The sequence below is a fragment of the Penicillium maclennaniae genome, assembly GCF_028827695.1.
Source record: "Penicillium maclennaniae strain IBT 15551 chromosome Unknown utg000006l:1.0-2513246.0:1.0-2515036.0, whole genome shotgun sequence".
NCBI classification, from domain to species: domain Eukaryota; kingdom Fungi; phylum Ascomycota; class Eurotiomycetes; order Eurotiales; family Aspergillaceae; genus Penicillium; species Penicillium maclennaniae.
In genome coordinates, this window is record NW_026623218.1 from 816,199 (window position 1) to 829,049 (window position 12,851).

General features: G+C 53.3%; 4 protein-coding genes across 4 annotated transcripts; 2 read left to right on the top strand and 2 right to left on the bottom strand.

The window, feature by feature from the left end:
• Nucleotides 1-812: 812 nt before the first annotated feature.
• On the bottom strand, nucleotides 813-1,405 carry N7477_006532 (uncharacterized protein; the record flags this gene model as incomplete). Its single annotated transcript, XM_056968195.1, has 3 exons — nucleotides 813-848; nucleotides 924-1,035; nucleotides 1,170-1,405. The coding sequence occupies 3 exons, from the start codon at nucleotides 1,403-1,405 to the stop codon at nucleotides 813-815; spliced, it is 384 nt and encodes a 127-aa protein (XP_056820991.1).
• N7477_006533 (Sec7 domain protein) lies at nucleotides 1,348-5,592 on the top strand (the record flags this gene model as incomplete). The annotated part of the gene is made up of 2 exons (XM_056968196.1): nucleotides 1,348-3,685; nucleotides 3,740-5,592. The coding sequence occupies 2 exons, from the start codon at nucleotides 1,348-1,350 to the stop codon at nucleotides 5,590-5,592; spliced, it is 4,191 nt and encodes a 1,396-aa protein (XP_056820992.1).
• Nucleotides 5,593-6,263: 671 nt separating this feature from the next.
• N7477_006534 (putative anucleate primary sterigmata (ApsB)) lies at nucleotides 6,264-10,928 on the top strand (the record flags this gene model as incomplete). The annotated part of the gene is made up of 1 exon (XM_056968197.1): nucleotides 6,264-10,928. The coding sequence occupies one exon, from the start codon at nucleotides 6,264-6,266 to the stop codon at nucleotides 10,926-10,928; it is 4,665 nt and encodes a 1,554-aa protein (XP_056820993.1).
• Nucleotides 10,929-11,167: 239 nt separating this feature from the next.
• On the bottom strand, nucleotides 11,168-12,226 carry N7477_006535 (nicotinate-nucleotide diphosphorylase (carboxylating); the record flags this gene model as incomplete). Its single annotated transcript, XM_056968198.1, has 2 exons — nucleotides 11,168-11,911; nucleotides 12,071-12,226. 2 exons carry the CDS (start codon nucleotides 12,224-12,226, stop codon nucleotides 11,168-11,170), a joined length of 900 nt encoding a protein of 299 aa, XP_056820994.1.
• Nucleotides 12,227-12,851: the final 625 nt, after the last annotated feature.

The following is a 12,851-nucleotide window of genomic DNA, read 5'->3' on the forward strand; positions in this document are numbered from 1 at the left end:
GGTTCATGGCTTTCCTTGCTCTTTGTTACAGCATGCTCGAGATTATGTCTACCGGGACACTTTCGATCTAGGCATTTTTCTTAATTCCGGTTTATGTTTATTCTCTCGTCACGCTATCGATGGATTCCCGGGACTCTTGTCTTCCGCCTCGCGATCTCTCTCGAATGGTCACATCCTGGGGACTCTGCCGCGGAAATCAGAATGCTTAACAATTTCCCACCTTGTCAAACATGTAGTCCAGCTGTTCTCCGTAAAGAGGTCAAGGAGAGCTGGGGGGAAAGCACTTCGGGTATATCTATCGATTCTCCGATCCAGCTAACTCGAGACGAACACCAGGCCGATCAGATTTGCCCCTGAAATGATGATGCAAAACATCCGCCGGGTTTTCAGGACAGCGCAAAGGCATTGCAGTGTGTATCATGAAGCATGAGGCATGAAGCATGGAGCAAGAAGCAGCTAGATAGTCCCCCGGCATTGGTTCCGTCTCATTTGAATTCCGTCCCCACCGATGGATCCACCGTGACTGCCATTCAGATCGACTTGGGACCAGGATCATCAAATGAGGGATCATATGGAATAATTCCATGATCCGATGGGTAGGAGGTTCCAGGTCCAGGGGCGGGAAACAATAATCCTTCACCGTCAATTCGAGGAACTTCGGGAGATACTGAGGTACGCAGTGGTGACCCCTGAGTTCAGCCTACATGTACATTTAAAAAAAAAACCTAAAAATCGAACAAAATAAAAGAGGGCAATCAAGACTTCTCTGGAGGATCCTAGGAATTCCCCTATTTCGACTTTTCCTCTCCGTTTCAGAAATAATCTCGAGTCTGGTCCGGATTCTCCCACTGGACACAACATCAGCCTAAAGGAACTTAATTGCATTCGAATTCCCGCGGTTCCAGAAGTTGGTACCTGAGTACCGCAGTTCCACTTGCGAGCCGCCCACCGTTCAGGAGTTCGTCCCGCCCCCGGAATCTCGCCCTCGCAACCTTCTGGGATTCGGACTCGGCCCAGTTGCCAATTGCCTTGGCCCTGCAACTGCAAGCAGCCGTCTTGCCTGCCTTTGCCACTATTCGGACATGCGATGACCGCTTGAATCGCCCTCGAGCTTCGAGTCGCCCGGTTCGCCGACCTTGGATCTGGTCAGCAAATCCGGCCCATCTCACCTGAACGGGTTGCTGTTGGGCAACGACAGCAGGTCCCAATTCTTGGGCATTTTCGGTGCGTCCATCCTGCCCTGACCCAGCCGAACATTGTTCGTCCCCCTCCGCTCCCAGCCCACTGTCTCCCTGAGCAGTAAAAAATCGAGGAAACCCGCACTAACCCCGGTCCACCAGCGCGACAATGTCTTCACAGCGCGAAGTCTATACCCCCCCTCCTCAGACGCCTCCCTCTCAGACATCGACTACGAAGTTTCGGCCCAAACGGGCCTACAACCGACCCTCCATACGCGATGCCTTTCCAGACGCTGCCGCGGATGCGCGAGCTAGCGACTCTGGCGATGACCGAGATCCCCACGATCTTTCCCTGTCTCCCCAGCATGCGGCTCGTACATCGATCGTCGATAATATGCTCCTCTCACTCGACCAATTTGGCGCCGCCGAACCCTCGTTTCTAGACGACTATCGTCTCTACAACTCGGCCTTTGAGAACGAAACGAATGGCCGGTATCGGGGTCACACCTTCTCTTCCTCTTCGGTGTCTTCTGAAGCGGAGTATGGATTTGAGGATGGCAGTGGCCGCTATGCAACGATAACGGCTACCAAAGGCCGTCGAAGCAACAGCAGCTCAAATTATCAGTCGGCAACAGCGCCGAGGAGAATGAGCAGTGCACGTAGTCGGGACGCCATGAGCTCTCGGGGTGGAACAATGCCCAGGGCCGGCGACGTCCGCAAAGGCAGTAAGGGCAGTTCTACTGATTATTCTTACACGATGCCCAGAAGGCGAGCCGACTCCGGAGGTGTGAGTCGACATTCGGAAAGTTTCGATTGCGGCCCTCAGAAGTATAGCCATTGGAACGAACCCAATATAGCCCAGGATTCCCTTTTTGATGACGACGATGCGGCGCCCACCCCAAGCGTGCCAGCAGGCCCGCGAAAGGTCCCTGACTATAACAGGACTTCGACTGCAGCAGCACTAAAGACACCCGTGGCATCGCGCCGAAACAGCATGAAATCGAATCATGCGCCTCCGTCACAGGCGCGAAAGGGTCGCCCAGATAACATTGGCACCGGGGCTCTCAAGATGCGAGACACGAACAATCATCTGCACGATGACACGGATCTCGATACCCCTCCAGCGATTGCGGCATCGTTAGATTCGCCTGCTCCGAGCCCAACTATTTCCTATAACAAGCCGGCCTTTCCCCAGCCGGAACCGAATGCAACGATTACGACTACCACGATCACCGCCAACGTTGCAAACGTAGGCTCAACTGCAAGCTCTAAAGAACGCCCAGGATTCTTCCGTCGTGTGTTTGGTGCAGGCAAAGCCGCTTCACCGGGCCCAGCAGAGCCCGGCTCGAACATGAATGACCTGTCTTACCTGCAAGATAACGAGATCAAGGATGCGACTGGGGCCACTGCCAACCTGAAGCTGCGAAAGGAGCCCCCCAAGAGCTCGGCCGGTACCCCGACTAAACGCGACGGGCCTCAGCAAGTGATCAAGCAAAAGTCCTCCTTCTTCCGCCGGCGTAAGAAGTCCGTGACGGATAGTAGTGTTCCGCCGCCTATTATCCTACCGCAAGAGGCCACACCCCACATGGTGGATTCCATGAAGCCTCAACCAAGTCCAGTGAGCAGTCTGCGGCAGGTCATGAATCCATATCTTGATAGGGCTCCTGGTCATCAGAGTGAGGAAGTCAAAGAAAGGCTTGATGGACAGACACCGTTTCACGAAACTACATTACTGCAGGCCGAAAGGCCAAGAGAAAGTGTCTCGGCTCCTGGTGGAAACGGGAACCAAAAGGCTGTACAGCAAACCCTGCAGCCTCCCAGTACTGGCCGGCTGCAGGATCATTCGCCGGCAGATCGGCGTGGCACTAATGAACAGATCCCAGGAGCGGGACAGGTGGAGCGAACGTCATCTACCGAGTGCCCCTTGCAGGAGAAGAGCCCAAATGCTGCCCCCGTTGCCCTGTCACCTGTCGCTGAAGATTCCCCTCGCCAACTCACAGTATCGACACAAACTGTGTCCACTGATGCTTCTCGTGAGAGCTTGGCTGGGACTGTCAAGTTGGAAATCCCCTCGGATAGCAACGTTCCTGGATCACCTGCTGCATCGGAAGCTTCTCACTATCAAACTGCATCCAACACACCAGTGATCGAAACAGAGGAATCAGAAGCAATTGAAGACGAGGATAAGATGGACGGCCCGGGTGAAGCTGTCGAAGATGGACCAACACCAACTGATCGCGAGCAAGCTCAAAAGCTTTTCGATAGTCAAGACCAGGTTGTGGGCAACGAGCCCGCAGCTGCTTGGCTAGGTGACCCTGATCGGGCTACAGTTCGGGAAGCTTACATGCGACTGTTCAATTGGTCTAATCTAAACATTCTGGCTGCTCTCCGAAGCCTCTGCCAACGCTTGGTGTTGAAGGGTGAAACTCAGCAAGTGGATCGTGTTTTGGATGCTTTCTCGTGCCGATGGTGCGATTGTAATCCAAGTCACGGCTTTAAAGCTACTGGTATGTAGCTCTCTTGGAACGTCCAAACAAAATACTGCTAAAATACCGTCTTAGATGTTGTTCATACGATCTGTTACTCCATTCTTCTCCTGAACACTGACCTGCACTTGGCCGACATCGATCAGAAAATGACCAAAACGCAATTTATACGAAACACGATGCCCACGATCCATCGGGTAGCCATGGACGCAGCGCCAGAAGGGTTTGAAACATTGCGCCCCGGTCACCGATCCAAGAATGCACCTACTGGCTCGGATTCAACGCCCTCAGCGCCAAGCTCTGCTCATTCGCCAACGTTTCCCGGCGATATTCACCGTAGCTCCATGGATGATGCGGATCCATTGGTGAATAATCCATTCATTGGAACTGTCAGGGCCTGGGAGCAACAGGTCGAAGCGGTTCTGAAGGATTTCTACACCTCCATCGCAAGGGAGAGGCTGCCTCTCCACGGCGCCCAGCCAGAGAAGGAGGTTTCTCGCATGACTTCTAGTAATTTCCTCGGTCCCGCCACAAGCACTCTTCGTAGGAGTCCCAGCACCATCAGCAAGAGCGGCTCGGACATCTTTCCCCGTGGCCGATCATCTGATTCTCGCCATGGAGCTGCGAGATGGTCGTCCAAGCCTCGTTCCCGTGGAGCGAGACTCTACCCTCCCTCCATGATGGGTTCCAGCCGGACAAGCCTTGATGATCAGTCTTCTGTGTGGAGTCCCACTGCATCGAGCACCTGGAGCAAGTACTCGTTGGGTAAATTTACGTCTGCCTCGGTGGACTCCTTTGGATCCGACTTCCCTCGGGGAGAATACCAGCAATCCATTGGTTTCGCTAATGCGTTGAGTCAAGCGATCATTCGCGAAGATTCTGCAACCTCAATCTACAGCTTTGATGAACCGGAGCGAACTACTCCTCTTCTCGAAGACGAAACCCTGGCCTTAGCCGGTGCTCCTTGGGCCAAGGAAGGAAGTGTCAAGCATAAGCACCACTTGGATGCAGTGGACAAGCGCGCCAAAGATCGCAACTGGAACGAATGCTTTGCTGTCATTCAACAGGGTTGGATGCGCCTGTTTTCGTTCACAAACGCATCCAAGTCCATGCGCCAGAAAGCCAAGCAACCTGGAGGTGTTGTGGTCGGCGGTGGCAACTGGACGGAAAATGCAGAAGAGGTTTGGAAGTTCATGCTTCGCCAGACGATTGCCAGTGCTCTTCCGCCCCCGGGATATTCCAAATCTCGCCCTCATGTTTGGGCCTTGAGTTTGCCCACTGGTGCAGTCCATCTCTTTCAGGCTGGTACGCCCGAGATCGTGCGTGAGTTCGTCTCCACAGCAAACTACTGGAGTGCACGTCTTTCCAAGGAGCCTCTGATGGGAGGAATCAGCAACATCGAATACGGCTGGAGCGATGCAGTCGTCAACAGTGCTCTGGTAGGTATCGAGAACCGATCTCCACCTCCTTCCTCTGGCGCACATCGACCCAGCATCCAGAGCTCGATCCGAAGCTCTATTGATCAACAGAGCGTACGACCCAGACTGCCTGCGGATCGGATCAACATCAGTGATTGGAGTCCTCCGCAGCAGAGCATGGCGGCCTCCATGCTGACCGAGGAGGATCAAATGAAGCAGTTGCAGGCTTATGTCAAGAATGTCGAAGATGACCTTTCGAGACACAATGAGCTACGCTCTGCCATGACACTGGCCTTTTCACCGCGCCATCCTAACTCTGCGAAGGCGATGGCCAACTGGGAGCGGAAGTCGTCGTACTTATTGCGCGAAATAGTCAAGTTCCGCACCTACATCGACTCCCTCCGTAACGCAATAAACCAGAAGGACAAAATACACGCTTCGTCCAACAATTACTATGTTCCTCCTACCGACGACGAAACGAAACCGGAACAGGTTACCGCAAATGCTTAATTCGCTCTGCAAATTCTCTGTTTCATTCTCCTTGTCTCCCTTTCTTCTTGTTGTTCGTCTTCTTCTTCTTCTACTACTTCCTCTCTTTTGTGGATGGTTGTATATACCCTCAAAGCCGGGGGACAGGGCTACATACTGTTCAAGAGCGAATTGGTTGGCTGTTTTCCTATTTTATGTTTGTTCACTTTGTCCGCCTTTCTCTTTCTTGGAAATCTTTCCCTTGGCTGAGTTATTTTGTTTTTTAATGCTAGGGACACGATGCGACTGATGATATGGATACCATGATTGTGTTGAAAGCAATGTCAACGAGATTTCTTTTTGCAGTTTAGTACCATGGTTAGAGATGTTATGTAGTTCCTTGTCAGCCCCAGGTAAGTACCAAATAATAAACACTGAACAGGAACAATGACCGAGTGGTATTAACGATATGTATGGAAGATGCCGTGGCAATAGATCGCCTAAGCATGTGCCTGACCGTGTCGATACTACGGCCCACCCCTTGTGCCGCCCTACTCCAATTAACCAGAGCTCTGCAATGTCTCAGCATCTGACGCACCGACCTTTCGAGTCGAGAATCCAATGAGAGCTATCAACGAGTGCTGAACTGCGCCAGCGCTTATTTGCCAATCGCAGTGGGTACTGGTGGAGACGCAGAACACTAGGGCGTCACCATGTCGACCAGGGCGAGAACCCCAGTTGCGACACCTCTGATCGCCAGCCCGTCTTCGGTGCGCACTTCCCACTCCTCTGGCGCATTCCTCACCCCGACTCCCTCGCCCCTGGATGCCGATTTAAGCGCTTCAGACTACTTCATGGCTGACGACGTGCAGGGGGCCGTCACCCCGAGTGTCGACGACCCCGTAACTCATCGCGAACATCCCGAACACTCCGATCCCGAACATGACGCGCACGAAATCACACCTGCCGAGGAAGAAAAAGAAGATAATGAGGCCACCGCCACGAAATTACAGGGCCTTGAAGACCATAGCGTCCTGCCTCCCTTGACCGACCGCGACGACAGCAGTTTATTCCCCATGTCCGAGAATGGCGATCCCGAGCGCGGCAACAATCAAACTCTCATGGAAGAGCATGAGATGCGCCGGAAGCTTATGGACATGGAGTCGAGCTTCCTGCCCGAGCCCTCGACAATTGACATCGCCGCGACTGGTCCCAGAGCCGGCGCGGACGACACCTATCTTGTTGGAGTGAGTGGTGACTACGATGCGAACACAACACAGCAAACCGAGTCTTCTCGATTCTCTTTTATACCGCCCTCAGAGACCTCCTCCGATCAGGAGCATAATCAATATGCCCTCACTGAAGGAACTGAAAACGTGGATTGTGATCTTATGCTGGGCGCGCATGAAAATCAACGGCAAGCAGATGATGATGAAACTTTCGACTCGCTCGCCTCGTCACCTACAGCATCAGCCGCCGTCCGATCTGCGTATCGCAATCAGTCTATACTCTCTGAAAATGTTTCCGATAGCAGCCAAATATTCCATGATGAACGACCTTTCAGATCTCAACTGTCCCAATCAGATAACGAGTCGCAACTTACCCCTTCAAAACTCCGTCAAAACTCTCGCGATCTATCCCCGGGCGCCTCAAGAATATTCAGTGACCAGAGTAGTGCTGGAGGTAGCCTCTCCCGTAGAGGGAGTAGACCCAAATACCTCACTAGTCGCCAGTCTGCGAACCGTTTGTCATACTCTTCTGTCGCAAGCAATAATACCGAAACTACAAACAGTGATGCAACACTTGGCGCCGACTTCGCGCTCCAGTCTGGAGGAGCAGTAGCCTCTGAGCACTGGGGCAACCTCAATGCAGGACCCCGCAGCCATATGACCCGGACGACTAGCCTCGGAAGCATGGCATCTGGCGTTTCAGGATTTAGCGAAGAGAATTCTGTTGAGAGACGACATGCCGTAACAGGAGATGGGGGCTTGCAGACACTAGAAGAAGAAAGCTCACCGCAGTCTCCGCGACAGCACTCGGGCTTTGATGGAACCTCGGGACCGGAAACGCCAAAGGCCAGGCCGCAGGACAGCTCTCTGACGGATACGGCAATCGCAGAACGCGTCAAGGGCATCCAAGTTCCGACCAACTTTGTACAGCGATTCCGAGAAGACTTTGGAAACACGGTGCCCTCTCCAGATAAGCGTGCGAGTGCTTCAACTCCGGCATTTGGTCGAAGTGGTCGTACCATGACTCTCAAGGAGCAGAGCAGTACCATTGATCGTCTTTCAAAGGAAAACTTTGATCTGAAGATGCGCATTCACTTTCTCAATGAAGCTTTGAACAAGCGTTCCGAGGAAGGCATCAAGGAGATGATCTCCGAGAATGTCGAACTTAAGTCGGACAAATTGAAGCTGCAAAAGGATAACCACGGGCTGAAGCGCAGGATCCGTGATTTGGAAAAGCAAATGAAAGACCAGCAGTCTGACAAGGACTCCATGGTGAATCATGATCCTGAAGGGTCAGAAGATGACCGGGACTCAGCACAAGATGGAGAGCTAGTGTACTTGCGTGAGCGTGTTGAGACCTATGAGGTCGAAATTGAGCGATTGAGGTCCGAAAGCATTACCCGAGAAGCCGAGAAGCGACGACTGGCCGAGATGGTTACTTCGCTGAGTGAGAACCGAGGAGGATCAGATTCAGGTGCACGCGAAGAGAGAGTGAGTAAAAGGTCCCATTACAGCGTAAATCATACTAACATCTCGCGCCAGAACATGTGGAAGGATATGCTGGATGCCGAGACAGCCGCTCGCGAACAAGCCGAAGAAGAGAACCGCAGACTGCGTGATGAGACGCTTCGGGGTGCTATGATGAATACATCCACTAGCAACCCACTCATGATGGAGCTTGAACTCTTGAAACAAGAGAACGCAGAGTTGAGAAAGGAAGTCAGCGCACAGACTTCGATGCTCACATCTCGCAACCGCGAGAAGGAGCGTCTATACCAGGAGATAGAAGAATTGAAGCTTGGTTCACGGCGCGATGGCAGCCGATCCGTGGCCGGAGACAGCATCCTTGATCGCTCAGCATCCCGCGCTCAGATGCGGCCGGGGTCTGAACACAGTGACGGCACTGGGTCGCATGGTTATATGGATCGCGATGAACTGGAAGCTCGGAACGGACAGCTTCGTGATCAATTGTCGACGCTCAAGCTCGAGAACCAGGCAATCCGCGCTCAACTTGACGACTACATCAATGAACTGGACGAACTTGATAAGGCTTACCAGGCTGATGTTGACCAAGCAGAAGAGGAGATGACGAGGCTGGGCCAAGAGCGAGACCAGGCTATTCTGGAGCGAGACCAAGCCATGCAGATCGCTGATGAACGCGAGGCTGCGTTCCAGGATCTCCGTGGCGAAGCGCAGGAGGAGCTGGATGCTCTTGGAGAAGAGCTTGACCAGAAGATTGTGGAATGTCAGCGCCAGAACGAAGACCTGAGAGCTCAGGATGAGAGTCTCAAGGTTTTGCAGGCAGAGATGCGTTCCGCCAGCGAAGGCATCATTCGCCTGGAGGAAGATGCACAAAACAACCTGGAGCGGTACAAGGCGGTCCAGCAGGAGCTTGAAGAAACGAACCGCGAGATGGAGGAGTTGGAGAAGGGTCTGTTTGAAGCCAACTCCAAGGTGCAACGCTTAACCGTGCAGATCGAATCGAGCCAGAACGAGATTGCCTTCCTTCGAGAAGAGCAAGATGGCGACAAGATCCGCATCGGTGATCTAGAGTCTGAGTTGAAGACGTACCATATGAGCTTGCACAGCGAAAAGGAGAAGACCAGAGAGCTGGAGCAACAGCTGGCAGATGAGCGACACCAACGGGAGGTTGTGGGGAGCAAAGAGAAGCAAGAGGTCCAACGACTCATGAACGAGTTAAACCGCGAGGCCTCGGCAGCCAAAGAAGAAGTCCGTAGGCTGAAGAAGAGCCTCTCCACTCAAGAGATTGAGACCACTACCTGGCGCGAACGTCTCATGGATCTCGAGAACAACCTCCGAGAGACTCTGGGAGACCTCAGCGGCAGCCGATCGAGTCTGATTTCCAACATCATGAAACTTCAGAAAGAACTCGAGTCCACCGCACTTGAACTGGAAAGCTTGCGGCAGCAGTTCGACGAGAAAGACTCGCTGCTGCGGAACCGTGATGCTCTTCTAGAGAGTCATGGTTTGGAGTCCCGCAAGCTCTCCGAGTTACTGGAGCGCGAGAGACAAGCTCGCCGAGCCGACAAGCAATCCTTTGAGCAGTCGCTCAAGTCCCACCACCAAGCATCTCGCACGATCACTCAAAACAACTCTCGCATTACGGAACTTGAGAACGCTCGAAACCAAGACCGCAAGCGATTTACATCCCTCGAGCAACAGTTCCGGGATCAGTTGAACGAACGCAATACGATGTTCCTCGCTATTTGGAAAAGACTATCCTCGATCTGCGGGCCAGATTGGGCCCATTCGAACAGTCTGATCAATGGCAACCTTCCCAGTCAGGAGGTCATTGGAAATATCTTGTTTTGGCCTGGCTTTAGCCGTAACCTCATGCTTGCTGTCAAGACCGTCGAGAGTGTGATCACCGGGTTCAAGGGCAAGATCAAGAGCATTGAACATGACCTGACCAAGCAATATACAAATCTCGAGCACTCCTTGAACCAGCGAGTCCGAAGACTCGAACGAGTCGAGGAAACTGTCAAGACCATGCGATCCGGACGAGGCCACTCGGGATCCTCGTCATCATCAGAAGCGGCCAAGTTGCGCGGAGAGAATCGACTCTTAAAGGCCGAGATTAATTTGCTCCAGTCCAATAATCGGACTCATGGATCGGCATCCGCGGCGGCAGCGGCGGTCATGTCTCCTCGGTCTCCATCTCTCAGCGCAACAGAAAATGCGGAACGATCGTTGGCGCGGCACCACTCCACTTCTGGTATGGGGGACAGGTCTCGTTCGGATCGAACCCTTGCACGCAGCTCCACAGGCCTTCCGCAACCCTCTCACACCGTTTCAACTAGCACTCTGAACAATCATGCTGGAGCCATGACGCATCGCTCACGTAGTGGTACGGCGACCTGGGAAGGAACTGATGACAAATGGGTTCATCGACTGCACGAGTTGGAGAAGCGACTCAAGGCTGAACGAGAGGGGCGTCTTCTCGACCGCAGCGGAGCCCGAAAGCGGCTGGAGGAGCGTGATGCCGAGAACCAAAGACTTCGTGATCAACTGCTCCGAGAACGCACCCGACTTGGTCCATCCGGGATCCAGCCTGGCCGTGTCCCGACCTCTGATGAAGGACAGACATCGAGTGAAGGCGAGGGCATCACAGTGGACATTGAAGTTTGATGTGGAGACTCTTGATGCTTTTTTGTTCGTGTACTATATACCCTCGGCCCCCTTGTTGCTTTTCCGGCCTGTATTCATTTATCGCTCTGGGTTACTGGCGCGAATGTATGCGATGATCGAGTCACGATGGTTATGAACAACGGAGTTGTGGATTCTGATCGATTTGTTGTTCGTTTCTCCTGGTTTTTTTTCTTCTCCCTCAAATACATTTATTGGTATCTCCCTATGATACAGCAAACCTACCGCAATGAGACCTTGAGCGAAAAGTCCACGATGCCCGTTCCCTGGTGAATCGAACTGGTGGACAGAATGTCCACGTCGGGGCAGGTATAAGCCGGCGCATTCTCCTCGGTCAGTCCGCCACTGACCTCAATCAGAAATGCCCTCCCTTTCCCTGCCCACTCCTGTTTCAGCTGTTTCGCAGCCTCACGGACACCCTCGGCCGTGAAGTTGTCCAACATGATCACGTCTGCGCCGGCGCCAATGGCCGCGTTGGCCTCCTCAACACTCCGACACTCGACCTCAACCTTTGTCGAGAATCCACCCGTCGCCTTCGCAGCCAGCACCGCCCTTGGAATAGCAGCTGCAATAGACGCGATGTCCCCGGAATTACCCACACCTCCATCCGCCGCCGCACGATTATTCGCACAAGCCCAAACATGGTTATCCTTGAGCATCGTCATCGAACTCAAGTCGTGGCGATGGGGATCAGCTCCACCGACCAGGATACCGTATTTCTCCACGATTCGGAATCCAGGAGTTGTTTTACGTGTTCCGGCAAGGATACCCTGCCAGCCTTGCTTGCGCAGGGCCGCGAGCATAGAGGCGGACTTGGAGGCGATGCCGGAGCAGCGGGCTAGGATGTTCAAGGCGACACGCTCACCGAGGAGGATCTTTCGGATGGGTCCGCGAACTGTGGCACAGTGTTGGACTGGAGACAGAGTGTCGCCCTCCTTGACGTGCCATTCGGTACTGTTCAGGTTCTGTTAGTGAGAGATGTTTGTTTTCTTGCGAGGCCCGGCCACGGGAGGACATACGTGCACCCAAGCTGGGAGAAGACTTCATCGAAGAATGGAACACCAGCCACAATACCCTAATCGATCAACAGGGACATTTCCCACATAGCTTTGCGATCCACCCACCTTGCTCTTCCCCAATAACCGGGCCTCGCCCTCGGTCTCGCCGACGACGAAGCCGCCATAATCCAAGCTAGGACAGTCCTCTTCGAGCCACTCTGAAATGAGCCGCTTGTAGTTGCCCGGCAGCAGGTGCCGTAGGTCTCCGTGTGCTGCAGCCATGATATAATGGATGGAATCGAACTGAACTTCAAGTGGAGGAACAAGAAACTGCCCGCAGATGCAGATCTCCCCGCGCGGGGTCGGGCACGTTCGGAGGGTCACGTGGTGATGATATCTTCCGTCTTTTGGATCGGGGAATCTAGGGTCGTCGCTACGATGGATAGGCATCATAGACAGGGAGTCATCATGACGGGGGGGGGGTTGAATGTTTTTGGTTCTTTGTATTAGTACGTGTTCTGTGGTCGATATGAAGGCTCCTGGAGTTGCAACCGCGAGTTCAGGTTAGCATCGATGTATAGAGTTGGTAGCGCCCGATAAGCCCCCAAGGAAACCCCTAGACTGAAACAGCGATCTAGAAAGAAGTTCGTGCAAAGAATGCAAAGACTCCGACACAAATCCAGCCAATGGATTTAATAAGTGCATCTCTGATTACGGCTATCCGGTAGAATTCCCGGAATTCCTCTTCTCGAGGCCTGGAGAGACGAGGGATCCTCGTCATATCGTCCAACATGAAAACGAGAAACGTCCACGACGTGGCTATCGGAAACCACATTCCCGTGGAAAACATAGGATCCGCAGCCTCACCCGGTGTCTACACCAATAATTGCCTAAATCATCGCCATCG